This window comes from Engraulis encrasicolus, unplaced genomic scaffold (genome assembly GCF_034702125.1).
Source record: "Engraulis encrasicolus isolate BLACKSEA-1 unplaced genomic scaffold, IST_EnEncr_1.0 scaffold_255_np1212, whole genome shotgun sequence".
NCBI lineage: Eukaryota > Metazoa > Chordata > Actinopteri > Clupeiformes > Engraulidae > Engraulis > Engraulis encrasicolus.
In genome coordinates, this window is record NW_026945539.1 from 1 (window position 1) to 17,500 (window position 17,500).

Below are 17,500 nucleotides of genomic sequence, written 5' to 3' on the forward strand. Positions count from 1 at the left end.
CATTGCATAACGCGATAAATCCACGAGGTCCCTGACTTCCGCAAAAAGTCCTATTCATTTCTTTGGCAATGTCATGGAGCCCGTAACAAGACCGTTGACTCGCAGCGCGCGTTGTTCGAGAACACATTTGTCCTGTATTCAGCTCTTCTTCTAGACGTGGGCCTTGAACCTTCAAATAGCTTTTTTGTTTTTTTCACAACATGCACATTTTCCTCCGCTTTTCTCCAGTCCCCAAACAGTTTTCCATTGCATCCAAACTTTCGTTCAGCTGCCCTATTGCCATTTTCGGCAGCATATTTAATTACTGTCAGCTTGAACTCAGCAGTAGGCTATATTAACTTCTTTTGGGTGGTATATTTCTATTCAGTCGTCATTGTAAATGCTATTTTTTGTTGTGGTAAGTTGTAAAAAAAAAAATTCTATCAGTGGTATTAGGCAACACAACATAGGCCTAGTTGCGCACATAGTGCTCTCCCGTGGAGAAAAGAAACATATATATATGTCGCACCAGAGTATATGCAGGGATTAAAGCAAAAAAAAGTCATCTGACTGAACTTTTTTTACCGGTTAGGCACCCGATCGAGTATCACTCCGTAACCCAACGAAAACCAATGTAGCCAGGCTCTGCCCTCATAACGAAACATACACTGGTTTTATTCAAGGAACGGTGCCAGAGCCAACACTAGGCATAGGCAGACAGGGCAGTCGCCTAGAGCAGAATAGGCCTATGTCTTGAGGGCGCCAGTAAAACCAAAAAGTGCCACAAAATCAGAACTTCAACCAACATAAAACTTTACACTTCACATTAACAATGAATATTCATTATACACTCATAGTCGGGGAGGAACGGTAGCTTACCATGCACCCCCCCCCACAACAAAACGCCATATGACTTTTTTTAATCTTCAAGATGTCCTGAATAAGAATTTGAGTGGTAACAGTAATATAACTCACTCCCACTATACTTTTTCACATCATATTGTATATGACCCCAGAATGCTCAATGCATTCTAGTAGTACACTGCCAAGACCTCTAGAGCCATGATGCAATTGGTTATCATAGCTTATGATATACCATATGAAAGCTTGGAGTCTGTAGTATACATATATTATATGGTATTTGGTGTACCTTTTGCATAGCAACGGTTGCTAGGCAAATCATCTTCCTTAGCAACCACCATCAGTGATACAGTTCCTCTGCGATTACATTGTGCTATGATGTCTGGAGACCATTTTTCCAAGGTTCAACATGACTTGTTTGAACCTCCAAGATGTCCCTAATAAGAATTTGAGTGGTAACAGTAATATAACTCATTCCTACTATACTCTTGTACATCATATTGTACATGACCCCAGTATGCTCTATACGTTTTAGTTCTATGTCGTAGTAAACTGCCAAGGCCACTACAGCCATTTTGCAGTTGGTTATCATAGTTTGTTATATACAATATGAAACCTTGGAGTTTGTAGTTTATGAATATTGTCATATTCTTGTTGTACCTATAACATTTGGGAAAATATACTTGGTTTAGTGGTATGATGTCTGAGAGCTCTGTTTTTTTTCCTCGATTCTGTAAATGACTAATTCTTACATATATAAAGACCTTGAAAGGAAATATAATAACAATTTGAAAAAGTCCAAACCCTAAATGTGATGTTTGTAAGCACTAACTACTGGAAATATTGACAATGTTGCAATCTGTACTGTCTGTGTCACCATTACAGTCCGTGCAAGTTGGTGCACAAGACCATAAGACCCCAATAGAAGGAAACCAGTTGAATCATAAATAAAGTTTATTGAACATTTGGGGAAAGGTATAGTCCAAGGCGGAAAGTTCATTTCCTGCTACTGCCACTGTCTGTGCTTGACCAATCACTTTCAATTTCACTCTCACTGCTACCATCACAGTGGACTTTACAGTGACACAGTGATACAGCTGGTGATGATGCTCTCAATGGTTAATCTGTAGAAGGTGGTCATGATGGCTGGTGGGGCACTGGCATGCCTCAGTTTGCGCAGGAAGTAGAGGCGTTACTGGGCTTTCTTGGCCAGTGATGCTGTGTTGGTGGTTCAGGAGAGGTCCTTGCTGATGTGCACCCCAAGGAATTTTGTGCTGCTCACCCTCTCCATAGCAGCACCATCGATGGTCAGTGGCAGGAGTTGGTGGTGACCTTTCTGGAAGTTGACAATCTCCTTTGTCTTGCTGACATTCAGTGGGAGGTTGAGGATGGATTTGATGTGTGCCAGGACCAGCTGTTCGAAGCACTTCATGATGATGGGTGTCAGTGCTACGGGACGGTAATCGTTGAAGCAGGATGCAGATGACTTCTTTGGTACCGATATGATGGTGGCGGCTTTGAAGCAGGAGGGGACAATGGCTTGTTGTAGTTAGGTGTTGAAGATGTCAGTGGAGACATGCTTTAGTTCCTCAGCATAGTCTTTCAGCACCAGTCCAGGGATGTTGTGTGGGCCTGTTGTTTTGTGCGGGTTGTTCCTCGAAGCGTGTGAAAAAGCTGTTGAGGTCGTTCAGCAGGGATGTGTTGTTTTTGCAGCTCCGAGGTGATGGCTTGTAGTTAGTGATAGCTTGGATGTCCTTTCATAGGCTCCGTGCATCTTTGCTCGTGTGTATTCTTGTTTTGCCTTTCTAATGCCTTGTGACAAGTTGGCCCTAGCTGTTTTCAGGCCCGCTTTATCCCCAGCTCTGAAGGCTATGTCTCTTGCCCTCAGCAGCCTGTGGACGTCCCCCGTCAGCCATGGCTTCTGGTTGGCTCGAGTGATTATTGTTTTTGTGTCTGAGATGTCATCTATGCATTTGGTGATGAAGGATGTGACTGTATCTTTATACTCCTCAATGTTTATTTGGTTGTTGTTGGTGGCAACTTGTTTAAAAATATCCCAGTCAGTTATTTCAAAGCAGTTTTGGAGGGCGGATAAATCCCATTCCTGATTATGATGTACTAATTAATTCTGAAAACCCTTTAAATAATTAAAAAACTATAATATTCTAAATTTCTAATACATCATAATTGGCTAACATTGTAGAAGGGAGCCATTTAAAGAAAAATCAGAGCTGTCAGACATCATATCACTAAACCAATGTCTGACCAATGTCATAGATACACTATAATAACAAATATGGTAATATTCATAAACTACACACTCCAAGCTTTCATATGGTATATAACAAGCTATGATAACCAACTGTAAAATGGCTGTAGAGGCCTTGGCAGTTTACTACTACATAGAACTAAAACGTATAGAGCGTACTGGGGTCATGTACAATACGATGTACAAGAGTATAGTAGGAATGAGTTATCTTACTGTTACCACTCAAATTCTTATCAGGGACATCTTGGAGGTTCAAACAAGTCATGTTGAACCTTGGAAAAATGGTCTAGATCCAGACATCATAGCACAATGTAATCGCAGAGGAACTGTATCACTGATGGTGGTTGCTAAGGAAGATGCTTTACCTAGCAACCATTGCTATGCAAAAGGTACACCAAATACCATATAATATATGTATACTACAGACTCCAAGCTTTCATATGGTATATCATAAGCTATGATAACCAATTGCATCATGGCTCTAGAGGTCTTGGCAGTGTACTACTAGAATGCATTGAGCATTCTGGGGTCATATACAATATGATGTGAAAAAGTATAGTGGGAGTGAGTTATATTACTGTTACCACTCAAATTCTTATTCAGGACATCTTGAAGATTAAAAAAAGTCATATGGCGTTTTGTTGTGGGGGGGGTGCATGGTAAGCTACCATTCCTCCCCGTCTATCAGTAGGCCTATATACACACTCAGTATGAATGTACCTGTAGGTACTAGATCAGATGTGCTCAATCGGATGTAGGCCTACAATGCTATGTTTACAGATGCCAATTTCTAAATACAAGAAAAAGGAAAGAGGGAAAGGGGCAGGCCTAGGCCACCAGATTGACTAGAAATGGCAGAGAATGGAGGGATAATGGATACTATATCAGACTGCAAACATTGAACTGCAATTTGGTTCATGTTTTGGTCATTTCCTCTTATATCTACCCATTATTTATGAATTGTTCACAACATTATGCAGAATGGATTCACAACGAGTGTTGCTTCAAAATGGTCTAGCTGATATCATAGAATTATTGAGTTGGAATTGCAATGCGTTGATACAGTGATCCCATTATGGGTTTTTTTTAGTAGTAGGCTATATTTTTCTTTCCCATCAGAATGGGCAAACACTGTTCTGGTGAAAGCAATGGTGCGCATTGCTTGCAGTATTTCTGACATTTAAAAAAATAATGCACTGGTCATAGCAATCAGAGGGAGAAAACTAGTTGTTGGTTATTTTGTATGTTTTTCACTATTCATCCTGTAGTCTACCTCTTGTGTTCTACCGTTTTGAAAACCTATGGCTACCGGTACTTTTTTGCTTCTCGATGTGCGGTGCCAGGCACACGCTTACCATTGATTTAAAAAACGTCCCCGATTCCTACACGCACTCGTGTTCTCTCCTACAAGCGGACACGACACAGTCACAGACATACGTCTATCGTTTAACAAAAGTAACACACTTTCCCAAGCTTGTCGCGCAACTTTCCACTCGAATCAAGACAAACCACCCACCCATCAGTCCTGAGTGCGCAAATAACTGAACTGAAACGAAGCGTATAGTCCGAGAAGATGGGCACAGACGTTTAGCCACTAAAAAACAACCACACACACACAACTGTTGCTGCACACTACTCCAGTTAGCAAAAATATCATCACACAGTAGCCTACAACAAGCATTGAAAGTGAAAGAAACACCGAAACGGCATTTATTGACCATGAGTCCACCCATCAGAACACTGTTTCCCAGAGCAAGACGTGGCATAAAATATTGGCTCTGCCAGGGATATCCTCCGTGACCCCTGTAAAATGCAACCCATTTTTAACTTATTTCTTAAATATATATCGGCAACAACAAAGTTCATATATGCTATGATTACAAATGAGACTGTACATTATCCGTTGTCAGAAAGACAACTAGAGCTAGTTCTACACGTAGCCAGTCAAACGCGCTAAACTTTGAGGATGAAAGGCATGGTATTACGCATGGCATGTCCTAGCTAGCTGCCAATGATAGCCGTCCCATTAGAGCTATGAATAATGTTAGTAAAAGTCACAATGCTTAAAAGGCAACCCCTTCATGAAAAGGACATCATGCGCAGTCGAAGTAAACTATTCATTTTTTTTCTAACTATCCGCCACGGCAGGTGCAATGATAATGGAAACATACGTGTCCTACCTTCTTCAAGCTATGCATTCCATGCATATGCATTATTAGCCCATATTGGAATATCAGTCCAACTCATTTAATGATTGTCATTTCATGGCACTTTAAACATAGTATTACACTTATTTTCTTTTCTGCCATCAGCAACAATGTTGGCTATTTGTTTTTTTAATCTCTCGCGCTGCGCCGCAACCGAATTGCTGACCGCTCGTGTACTTTTTTTTTTTTTTTTTGGAACACGGAAGAAAAGGGGATGGCTCAAAACTACTGAGTGAATCTGTTGTATGACACCACCGGTGATGGCGCGTGTATACGGTAACTAAATCCGTACACCAAACACACCTCTCCTTCCCTTCTCATGACCAGGAGTGCTCTCGATTTGAGTTCAGTTGGAAAGTAAAAATTGTAAATTAATTGACATGAATTATAAAGACGGAAATCCGTCCAAACGAAAATTGTATTGTATGTAGCAGAGTGTATACTGTATGTATTGTATGTAGCAGAGTGTTTACTGTATGTATTGCAGAGGTGTGACCAAGTCACTAACGTGCAAGTCACAAGTAAGTCTCGAGTCTTTCCACTCAAGTCCGAGTCAAGTCACAAGTCAAGACACATCTGACCAAGTCAAGTCCAAGTCCAAGTCGTACCCCAGCCAAGTCAAGTCCAAGTCCAAGTCTCATTTTTTTTCAAGTCCTTAACAAGTCACAAAGGGATTTTCTATTTGCAATCACAATTTCGATCATAAATTCATTAGTATAATAATGAGACCTGAGTAAAAAGATGACAATTGCTAAAACAGTTGCAGAGAAATCAGTCTAAACCAAACTACTGCTTGTGCTGTGTATGTAAAATGACATTTAATTTCATATTTTTTTCACATAAAAATACATTTCATGTGAATTTGTACTTAAACAAAGGAGCAACCATATGCCAAATATTTACTGTCCAGTGGGCAAATAGTCCCGTTTGCAAGAATGTGTGCGTATGTGTGTGTGTCCGTTCCATCATCTGATGGCATAAACCTATTCCACTACTCCACCCTGGTCTTGGTGGTGGGCCGGTCATATCTAGTCAAGGTTGTAAGTTATACAGACTCTAGTATCATAACGCTAAGGACAGGACTATGGTTAACTTTTTCACTAGGAGCACTGGCAGGGCCGCTGACAGCTTTGGCTGGAAGGTTTTGTCAAGACATTAGGGGGGCATATTACACTTCCGACCTGAAAACGCGGATTCACACTTTCAGCGTACTATGTTTGAATTTACCCACAAAGGCCAAGGGTGAAAGTAGTAGCCTATTCATGTCTTACAGGTGCTACCCACCCTCCCCCCTCTCTTTACTGTAGTGTAACACTCGACTAATGTAAACATTTTGGTTTGGCTTTAAAAGACGCCATTTTCCCTAAGGTACCATATTAAGCTCACCATTCTCATCAAGATATGACATACAGCAGGGGTAATCAATTTCTTTTCTTTTTTTTAAATTGAGCCCTGTGTGTGTGTGTGTGTGTGTGTGTGTGTGTGTGTGTGTGTGTGTGTGTGTGTGTGTGTGTGTGTGTGTGTGTGTGTGTATGGGGGGTGGGGCTACTCATGTGAGACAGGATGATGAGTTAACAGCACAGCTCAGCAGGCAGCCCTGTCTCAGCTGGTCCATGATGTTCACTTCATCCCATTATCTGTGAACCAAAAGCTGAGCATTGACAGTGTCATAACTGTGAACCCACCAATGAGCACATGCATGGTGCAGCACTAGGCTATAGTCTGCTGTAGGCTACGTGCCAACAGTATTTAGCCTAGTAGACACTTGTCCATATGGGCTAAGAAATGAGGACAAAGTAGGCCTAGTTAGATGGATTAAATTCCTGGTAAAGTAATGATGAATTTCCCTCTGGGGATCAATAAAGTTACTCTACTACTCTACTCTACTCTACTCTACTCTACTATTGTTGAAGCTGATATCGGCATTGTCGCGTTCCCCCTCACATTCTCACCGCAATGGCCCATCACCAACCATTTTTACTGCGTCACAGTCCAAGTTAACTAGAACTTCGTTTGCACAGTCATTAATCCACATCTTGTTAATTATATTAGGCTACTAGACTATTCGCCAGCACGCTGTCAATTAAACATGGCGTTAGCGCTGCAGAATGTCAGTTATGGCAACGAGGCAACCTTGTTCTGCGCTTCTACAGTGTAGGAAGAAGGAAGGTGTGTAATGCCCTATCCAACATTTCGCTCGCATTTTCCCCGAACGAATATGCGCCTCGCGCCATGCTCTCGTCTCCCTATTCTCCCCAATCGCCCTCTCCTCCCCCACAAAGGCACTTGTATGCTGTTCATGCCTCTTCAAAAAGATTAAGTTCACCGTCCAGGTCATAGATTGTAGCCAAACAAAGTTCTGCTTCTTTGTTTCCTATTTTTTGTTAATTTGGAAAACAGGGTTACATCCCAGTTCTCCAGTGCTGGCGTCGTGTAGCTCTAACGTGTCATTTCCAAGCAGCGGTAGGCCTAATTGCGACTCCAAACTCCCCCAAAATACCAAACGAATCAAGTAGTTCGAACTGTGAGAAACATCAGATAAAGCGTTGTCGACACCACGACTTACAAGGTTCGCGCGCGCAAGGATTGGGCTGGGAGCAGCACGCGAGAGAGAACATGCTTTTTATCCACGGGAGCCGACCCATGCCTATGTCTTGCGCTGCTCAGCAGTAGCTTGCAACCTCTATCTCGCATTACATTTAAACTTCACGATAGGCTGCATTAAAGATTGCGTTTGAACTGATGTGGCTGACATGATAGTGTGTCAAGGCTGAGTTTTAAAACTTTCAAGGAACAGGTAGCCTATGGCATTATCTTACCATTTGACACATGGGACACTGCTACTCTAGCTGGCTGAGGCGGTATTCCAGGAATCAAAGATAGCCCTGATGTCCTTAGAAATGTTTCGATTCAAGTCATCGAACAACAAGCAGTGAGGTTCGGGGCGCATAGCTTGTTTATAGCCCTCAAGCGCAAGCTTCGCGGGAAGCAGTGTCGCTTGCGCTGTTTCTTCAAAGTTTTTCGAATAGCCATGCAGTATTCCTCATCTCGCGCCTTGACCAATTATTTGACAATTTTGGTCGTTTGTCTTGTCTCTTTGCAAGACTGTCATGAATAGGCTATAGGCTAAATTATTTCCCTTTGGAACCATTCACCCAGCATCTAAAGTAGTAGGCAACCGGTGGAGCTCTTTTGATGGATGCAAGACCAAGTGTTCTCTGCTCGCCTATTTTCGATTGCATGCTGGAAGACTAAGACATGTAGCCTATAAACGTGTCTTTTTGTATTGATTCTAATACTCAATGTTACCGAGAGGTTATCTTTCTAGACTGAGAAGCGCGAGCTTAACATGCATTTTCAGCGCGTGGAGTTGTGGTCGTGAAATAGCCCTGGGATATCAAGCCATATAGCCTACGGACACATCCTGGGTTGGGGGAAACTTAAAAGCAGGCCATCGTAACGTTTACCTCGCCACATATCCATCATAACGTGGTTTTGTCCGCGATGGTGGAAAGTATTCGCAAGGCTGCATTTCACTTTGAAGTGACTGACTCGCAAGCATAGTGTGTGGGAGCGGAACATAGCCTACTGAAACAGCCTTCGGGGGCTGAAGGAAAGCGCATTCATAAAGTACAGGGAAAGCAAAACGGATAGGCGTACTCTTTTATAAAACAACAATAGATTAAATCCCGTGGTTCGGTTATGTCAGCAGTGTGTGCTTTTTTATTTCAACTGCTTAAATAGCCTAATGTTCAACAATCAATGTCCATCACCATTTAGCTAAAATATTTAGACAGCTTGGTTCTCACTGAATTTCTGTCGTAAGCGAGGGGCGAGAGAGCGAGAGCTTCACGTGTGTTGCACATCACAGCGCCCCACCACACACACTTCCTACAACATTGATAGAAAATATTTGTTGATCACAGTGCAAACTTCCATAGCCTACCCTATTAAGAATGCAAAATGAGTTGGGGCTGAGAGGGAGATAAATTAACTTTCGCGATGGTTTAAAATGTAGGCTATGTTTGTTCTGGAGACTCACTAATGGTGTTTTTGCCGCTGGTCGCCGCGTCCAGGCCAGCCGCGTCCGGCCGCATCTGGCCGCCAATGGCATAGCACCGCTTAGGGCAATGACGTGATTCAAACAAAGAATGTGGGCGGGCTGTTGCATTCTGAAAACAAGGGTTGGACTTCGACTTTTTTTTTAGACCCAACATGGCAAGTCACGCCAAGTCATTGAAAGTTACAACTGTCAAGTCCAAGTCGAGTCCCGAGTCAAAGGCGTGCAAGTCGAGTCGAGTCGCAAGTCCTTTCTGATCTTGAAATTTCAAGTCGCAAGTCTTCACACTGCTGACTCGAGTCAGACTCGAGTCCAAGTCACTGGACTCGAGTCCACATGTCTGATGTATTGTATGTAGCTAACTAACTTGATGGCTGAAAGCCCTTTAGGCCAGAAGCACACTAGAGCAGTGTTTCCCAATCTGGGGTGCGTGCACCCCTGGGGGTGCGCAGCCTGCCACAAGGGGGTGCGCGAGCTGAATAGAGCAATGGCTGAGATGTGTGTTTTTATACAGAATTAATGAACATTACACTTTTTTAATTGATTGGTGAATTGTATGCTGCAAAGATACACCTGAAGTGTAATTTATAACTTGTCATGCAACAACTTCCATTGTAATAATGGCAGAAAAAAATGTCAGGTCTATTGGAAATGAGGATTGCCCAAAATATGCGGCTGTGCAACATTCGCTTAAGGGGTGCACGAACCACATTGAAATGTAAAAGGGGGTGCGCAAGGAAAAAAGTTTGGGAACCGCTGCACTAGAGTGTGGCGTGGTATAGAAGGACAGATCTGTTTCTATGTATTTTCGCCACCGCCGGTAAAAATAACTTCGGTCCACCCAACCTGCTTCCCCGCTCTGATCTGAAAAAGGCCTCATGTGTTGTATGCTGCTAACCAGAGGGGTGAAGGCACTCTTTTGTGTGTACAGTACATGAAATATCCTGCATGCATCACTGTGGTGTACATTGCATTACATTACATTACATTTAGCTGACGCTGGTCATATTATATTGCATTACATTTAGCTAACGCTCACCACATAACATGACACACGAGTAGAGCTCTACAGCTGTTAAAAAAATAAAAATAAAAAATAAAAATAATAATAATAATAATAATAATAATAAAAAGACAACAGGTGTAAAGTAGGCTACTGCAATGTACAAACCTCGTCGTCAGAGGAACTCATGGCTGGTCATGAAATATACCCTGCCGACATCAGAGAGAAATAGAGAGGTTTTTAGTTCACATTACCAATTCAACAGAGCTGAGCTTTGGTGAATTGTCTTTTCACACACACACACACCCATGCCACAGATATTTTGTCCAAATGCTCCAGCTGCTACACAAATGTAACCAGATCTCAACAACCCAACCTTCACTTTGGAAAAACCCAATATTTCACATTGCCTGATTATTTATTAACTGCCAGATGCAGAAACAGTATTTTAACTTTTATTAGGCCTACACATTGACCGTTTTATTTTTTCTAACCGTCTCAGCCTTACGTTCGCTAATTGCTAAGCTAACAACAAAGACAGAAATACCAGACCAACAAAACCAACTCTGTTTAACAGGGTTAGTTTGATGAGGGAAAGTATCTGAATATCTGAGTATCCGAGTATCTGAGTATCCTGAATATGAAATAAGGATAGCTGCAACAAAATACTGTCCCTCGCTATCTATTTTGTCAGCTTTGAGAGGGTAGGACAAAAAATTCCAACGTTAACTAGCTTACCTCTGGACCTCAACAACACCAGGGACATTGTTAAAAGCGTCACACCTAACAATAGCTTTCTATGTAGTTGCCGTTACCATAATATATTTCATGTGTGAAGTTAGCAGATGTATTAGCTGGCTATTAGTGAAAGTTAGTTTGTGCCAAATGACTTCACTGGACTAGTTCTATGCTAATCTGGGCGAACTAACCAATTTTAGATGTATTACCGTACATTGTTTTTAGATTGAATCAGACCTTTAGATGAAATTAGCTAGTTAGAGATCAGCAATGTCACTCACTAACCTGTTCCAGCGAATCAAACAGAGCAGGATATTACTGAAATTGACGCTTCTTCTAGTCGAGATGTCAGTTATGGACGATTAGATTTACCTCAGAATGATGAATGGCCGCAAGGCAAGCAAGCAACTGAAGAAGGCAAGACACTCGCGAGCTGCTGACAAAGGAGGTTGCTGCTGGTCATTCCAGAACCTTCTTTTCGCGCCAGAAGTGGGCCACCCGCCACGTACTGGATGGTAGATTGCTAAAATGTTCTAGGTGAAACGTCTTACAAATTAAAATATCGTTTCAATTAAACGGTCTTCAGCGATACTGGGTTTTATTAGATTGCAACAGGGCCGTGTCTGTACCTCCCCAGCAGCCCCCCCCCCCCCCCCCTCAGAAACAAGTCCTACCCCCCTGAGAAATGTCCTGTCCATCAAAAGGAAACTGGCCAGAAAAGGCCACAATTTATTATCTGCTTCTGTCTTGATAGAATACAGTGCCATGAGAAAGTTTGGGCACCCTTTAGGAAAATCATTACATGGGTTTATTTCTCGTTGAGCTTTTAAAGTAGCAACTTCCTTTTGACATATGTTAGGCTAAACTGTAGGGAAAGAGAAACATTTCAGCAATGGAAGAATTTTATTTTACAGAAACAATTTTATGTGGATTTAAACAAAAAGTGTGTGCATAAATGTGGGCACCCTAAAGAAGGTATCCTATACATCAAGAGCTCAGCCTTGCTGATCTAATGGCCTGTGGATACTTGTTATATAGCCTACAAGAAGACAAGGCCTTCCAACTAGGCCTACCTGGTGCTACAGAATAGTTGCCAATTAATCTATACAGAACCCCTCTAATTCAGTCAGGTTACTCATCTGTCTTTAGACTTCCTGCCCGGTTCAAATAAATTCACTATTTTTCAATGATGGTAATATCTCAAGATTGATATGACCATGCAAATATGCAACCATGCAGTGCAAATGCAGTGCAAATACGGTCCTGCTGGAAAGTCCAAACTCTGCTCAGCTTTAATTTCGCGACACTTGAAAATTCTTTTGAAAAATGTGCTATTTGAAAATAATTAGTGAGGCCCTCAACTGTAATACGTTTTACATTGTGTATGCTAGCCACACAGACCTATAGCAGGGTGTGTTTTAGGCCAAAGGTCATAGAATTTACGTGTGCATTTTTTGCTATGTCCACCTCCCATTGGTAAGGTCAAATAACTGTAGCTCAGTCTCGTCTGACCACACCATGATTTCCCAAAATGCGTTTAGCTTGTCCAGATAAGCTTTCTGCGTAAGATTATCAACTAATTTCTGATGGATACACAGGAAAGCCTTATGCATCACCCATCCAATGAGCTTTTGCCTTGTGAAAAGCATACACGGAAGGACCCATGTCTAAGTCTGCACTATCAGCAGCTATGGCCTTGTAATTCTATGGAGGTGTTCTGTAGTGTGCCTGTTACCATTTTTACCATTCTTTACCCATGCCTTTTTAACTAGCCTACATTTTCCTTTCACAAGGACCATTCCTGTGGCTTTCCATGCTTTCCACTCAAATGGATTTCGATTTCTGGCTTTGGAGAAACATCGACCAAGATCTTCCAGATTAGTTTGTGTACCCTTCTCGTTATTCCAAAGTCATTAAAACCTGTTTGTGCTGCAAGGGCTCTACTTCATATTAATGGTATACCTTCTTTGGGGTGCCCATATTTATCCAGATGCCTATTTTTGTTTAAATCCACATTAAATCGTTTCTGTAACACTACAGATAAGATAAGTGGTAAGTGATGGTGAGTCTGCCGTGTGTGCTTTCCTACTTGACCACCAGATGGCGCCATTGCCTTGTGAATGTGCATGTGAGCGGGGAGGGCACTACACAGTGAAGCTCAGTACAGAATGCCAACAAACACAGTTGAGAGCATCACCTGCTGACAGAAACAAATGGTAAATGGAGGACGGCGTTTATAAAGCACCTTTCTATTCCTTTAAGTATGCAAACCTCCCATTCACACACTGGTAGCAGTGGCTGCACACAGGGTACCACCAAAGACGATCTAAATTAGAATAGAGAATCTTTGGTACCACCCTGCCACCAGGAGCAACTTGGGGTTAGTTTCAAGCACTGACTTATATACATAGTATATATAAGTCAGTGGTTTCAAGTATCTTGCTCAAGGACAAATCGAGGGGGTCAGACAGAGCGGGTCTCGAACCTGCAACCTTCTGCTGGCCGAACGGCTCCTCCACCACCTACGCCAGGCGCAGAAGATTGCACACACTTCACAACTAGAACACTCATTCATTACCACCTACAACGCTGCCCACCCGTGACATCACACTTCACAACTAGAACAAGACTTATTCATTACCACCTAGCCCCAACGCTGCCCACCCGTGACATCACACTTAACAACTAGAACAACACTTATTCATTACAACCTACTGTAGCCCCAACGCTGCAACGCAACGTCAATGTTTAATATTTGGTTAGAAATGTCTTAAATCACTGCCATGATGCGTTTAACATTGAAGTCATTGATGGCAGTGGCATTGCATGGGAGTTATGGAAGCCCAGATATCATTGACGCTTTGCTGTTTTGTTTGTAGATCTAGTGACCCACACTTCCCTCTTGATTATACCCCATAGATTACCATACCACGCTTTGGTGCTTTAGTGTTATTGGTATTCTAACTCACCAGACATAACAGCCCATTCATTTTCAATGGGGTTTTATTTCTGGTGAGTGACTGGACCTTCACCTATTCGTTGTAATGAACTACTGAAGCTACCAGTGGCTTGGGCTGCTTTGCATGGAGCTATGGCAGCTAGCTAGCTGCTTCGCGTGGGTAAGCTACTGCTGACTTCCCTTCTTTGGGGCACACTCATAGAGGTAGAACATTATGGGCACTACTACATGAAAACAACATTAGCATCTCATACTGTACATCCTGTCATAAGGCACTACTACATGAAAACAACATTAGCATCTCATACTGTACATCCTGTCACGTTATTACATCACAGGTAGCTGAAGGCTGAACTATGTGGGCAGGGTGATAATAGGATGAGCCATGCAACAGTAATAACACACAAAGGAAGTATACAGCCTAAAACAGCAGAAATGAGCTAATAACACAGAAAGGAAGTTTGTGATACGCCTTAAACAGCAGAAATGAGCTACAATTAAAGCACTTCATACACTAGTCCACATTTTATTCAATTCTATTTGGTCTTTTCACTTACACAAATAGATATTTAAGTCACCAATGTGACAAAATCTACTTTACAACTCAAAGTCACTTTTCATTTAGTGTGTGTAATTAAGTAAGTCATCTTTACTCTTATTTGGTGTTAACTGTTGACTATTGTGGTTTTCAATTAGATAATTTTTACACCATCACCAAGTCAAAACTTAAACACATTCTTCACAATTACTCTTAAACTCACACATACATCAAATCATAATATTACAAATCAATTACTCTGACACACTCTGACATACATCAAATCACAATATTAAACACCAATTGCTCCACACTCACACATACATCAAATCACAATATTAATTAACATCTATTACTCTGGCACACTCTGACATACACCAAATCACAATATTAATAAACATCTATTACTCAATATTAAACACCAATTACTCCACACTCTCACATACATCAAATCACAATATTAAAAATCAGTTCAACAATTAAAACGCTCAACAAAAGAGCCAGTTACCAAAGTCAGTTAAAATGGTCAGTTAAAAATGAGTTCCGGGTTGGTGAATATTTGAATGACAGTCTTGTTTATTGGCATGTTGCCCTGGTGGACGCAACATCAAGATCTTTATTCAGCAGGAGAGTGATTAGGGCTCTTTACTGTGAGAACACTTGTGTGTCTTTAATTTACCAGACCAAGTGAAACTCTTGCCACACTGACTGCAGTGATACGGCCTCTCTCCTGTGTGAGTGCGCTGGTGTCGTTTTAAATGCCCCTCCTGAGTGAAACTCTTGCCACACTGACTGCAGTGATACGGCCTCTCTCCTGTGTGAGTGCGCTGGTGTGTTTTTAAATCTCCCCCTTGAGTAAAACTCTTGCCACACTGAATGCAGTAATACGGCCTCTCTCCTGTGTGAGTGCGCTGGTGTCGTTTTAAATGCCCCTCTCTAGTGAAACTCTTGCCACACTGAGTGCAGTGATGCGGCCTCTCTCCTGTGTGAGTGCGCTGGTGTGCTTTTAAAGATCCCTCTCTAGTGAAACTCTTGCCACACTGACTGCAGTGATACGGCCTCTCTCCTGTGTGAGTGCGCTGGTGTGCTTTTAAAGATCCCTCTCTAGTGAAACTCTTGCCACACTGAGTGCAGTGATGCGGCCTCTCTCCTGTGTGAGTGCGCTGGTGTACTTTTAAAGATCCCTGTTGAGTGAAACTCTTGCCACACTGAGTGCAGTGGTGTTTCTTCTCCCTTGCTTGGGTGTTCTGCTGTCGTGTCTGCTCATGTGCTCCTTGCTGTTCTGAAGACGGCTGTGTGACTGGTCTGGACGCCGCAGTTGTGGTTTGCTGTGTGTGTTGGTTTCTTCCTCCAGACGGTATGAAAGTCTCTGGTCTGATCTCTCCAGACCTCAGCAGACGCACATACTCGTCTGGGTGACTTCTCTTGATGTGCTTGTGCAGGTAGATTTGAGCTGTATAGGCGAACGGACACAGAGAACAGGAGAACACCTGAGACGCCGACTCCTCTGCAGAGAAAACAGAAAGACAAAGACATATTAAGACTCTAAATTAATGTCCCAGAAACGTTTTAACAATAAAAACACATTCTAATTTGTGTTGCTTTGTAACAAATAAAGCCACTGTAAAAATACTGAAGCAAATTATGTACATCATACACAAACATATTTTTAATGTCCATGTCCCTGTAAAATAGTGTTTATACGTTGTCAAGTTATGTGACTGTATGCTTCATTTTTCATGCAGAGCCTTTATTATCAACTTGTTAGTTTTTAATCACCAAAATTGGTAATGGCCATGTCTTAATCTGTTAATGCTCATGACAATGTTGTTACCGTGCAGTTTATTAATCTCATGCCAATGTTGATATCACATTCTACAGTTTACTACTCTGATAGCAATGTTATCATCTAGTAGTTCAGCTTTTCAGGAAACAGTGAGTCGGATTGCCAGCGAATCCATCTGCATGAAAGGGTGACCATCCAGAGATCGTGACTCATTGATAGTGACCTACCTGCTCTTGACCTGTCAGAGGTAGTCAAATGTGATACAGCATGTGATTGGCTAATCTTCAATGTTCTTTATCACGTGATTGCTTAATAGTGACCTACCTTTAGTGTGAGGTAGTCGCATGTCTCTTAGCATGTGATTGGCTAATATTTAGTATTCCTAGAAGGTGATTGTTTGATAGTGACCTACCTTTAGCGCTGCTCTTGACATCCCAGAGGTAGTCGAATGTGATGCCCAGTTCTTTAGCGTAGTCGTCTCCATACCAGACCAGCAGTTCTTCTCCAGCAATAATGGGCCGACAGCAGCGATACACAATCCCTCCTCTGTACTGAAACGCCACCAGATTCTGCTCCTCACCGTTACGAGCGCAGTTTACATACCTGTTGACAACAACCAACCACAGTTAACATACCTGATAACAACCAATCACAGTTTACATACCTGATAACAACCAACCACAGGTGACATACCTGATAACAACCAACCACAGCTCACATACCTGATAACAACCAATCACAGTTTACATACCTGATAACAACCAACCACAGTTTACATACCTGATAACAACCAACCACAGGTGACATACCTGATAACAACCAACCACAGTTAACAGGGTGTCTACAGGTTTGACCAAGTCAAAATTAAGACATTTTAAGACTTTTCAATATCATTTTCCAAATAAAATTAAGACCAGCTCGTGGCGTTTACAGGTTTTAGCAAGTCAAAATTAAGATATTTTAAGACTTTTCAATACCATTTTCCAAATGAAATTAGGACCAACTCGCAAGATCATACACAGGTTCAAATTAAGCACAAAAACCAATTGATTATTTACATTAATGTGGCCGTTTGAAAACACAAAACTATACACAATGAA

General features: G+C 41.9%; 1 protein-coding gene across 1 annotated transcript in view; it reads right to left on the reverse strand.

Annotated features, from left to right (window-relative positions):
• Positions 1 to 15,051: 15,051 nt before the first annotated feature.
• Positions 15,052 to 17,500, reverse strand: part of LOC134442838 (histone-lysine N-methyltransferase PRDM9-like) — a 6,662-nt gene continuing 4,213 nt past the window's right edge. Inside the window, exons 5-6 of the mRNA XM_063192790.1 lie at positions 16,813 to 17,003; positions 15,052 to 16,121 (exon numbers count right to left, since the gene is read on the reverse strand). Coding sequence (XP_063048860.1) covers positions 15,250 to 16,121; positions 16,813 to 17,003 — 1,063 coding nt within the window. The 3' untranslated portion in view covers positions 15,052 to 15,249. The remainder of the gene's footprint in view (positions 16,122 to 16,812; positions 17,004 to 17,500) is intronic.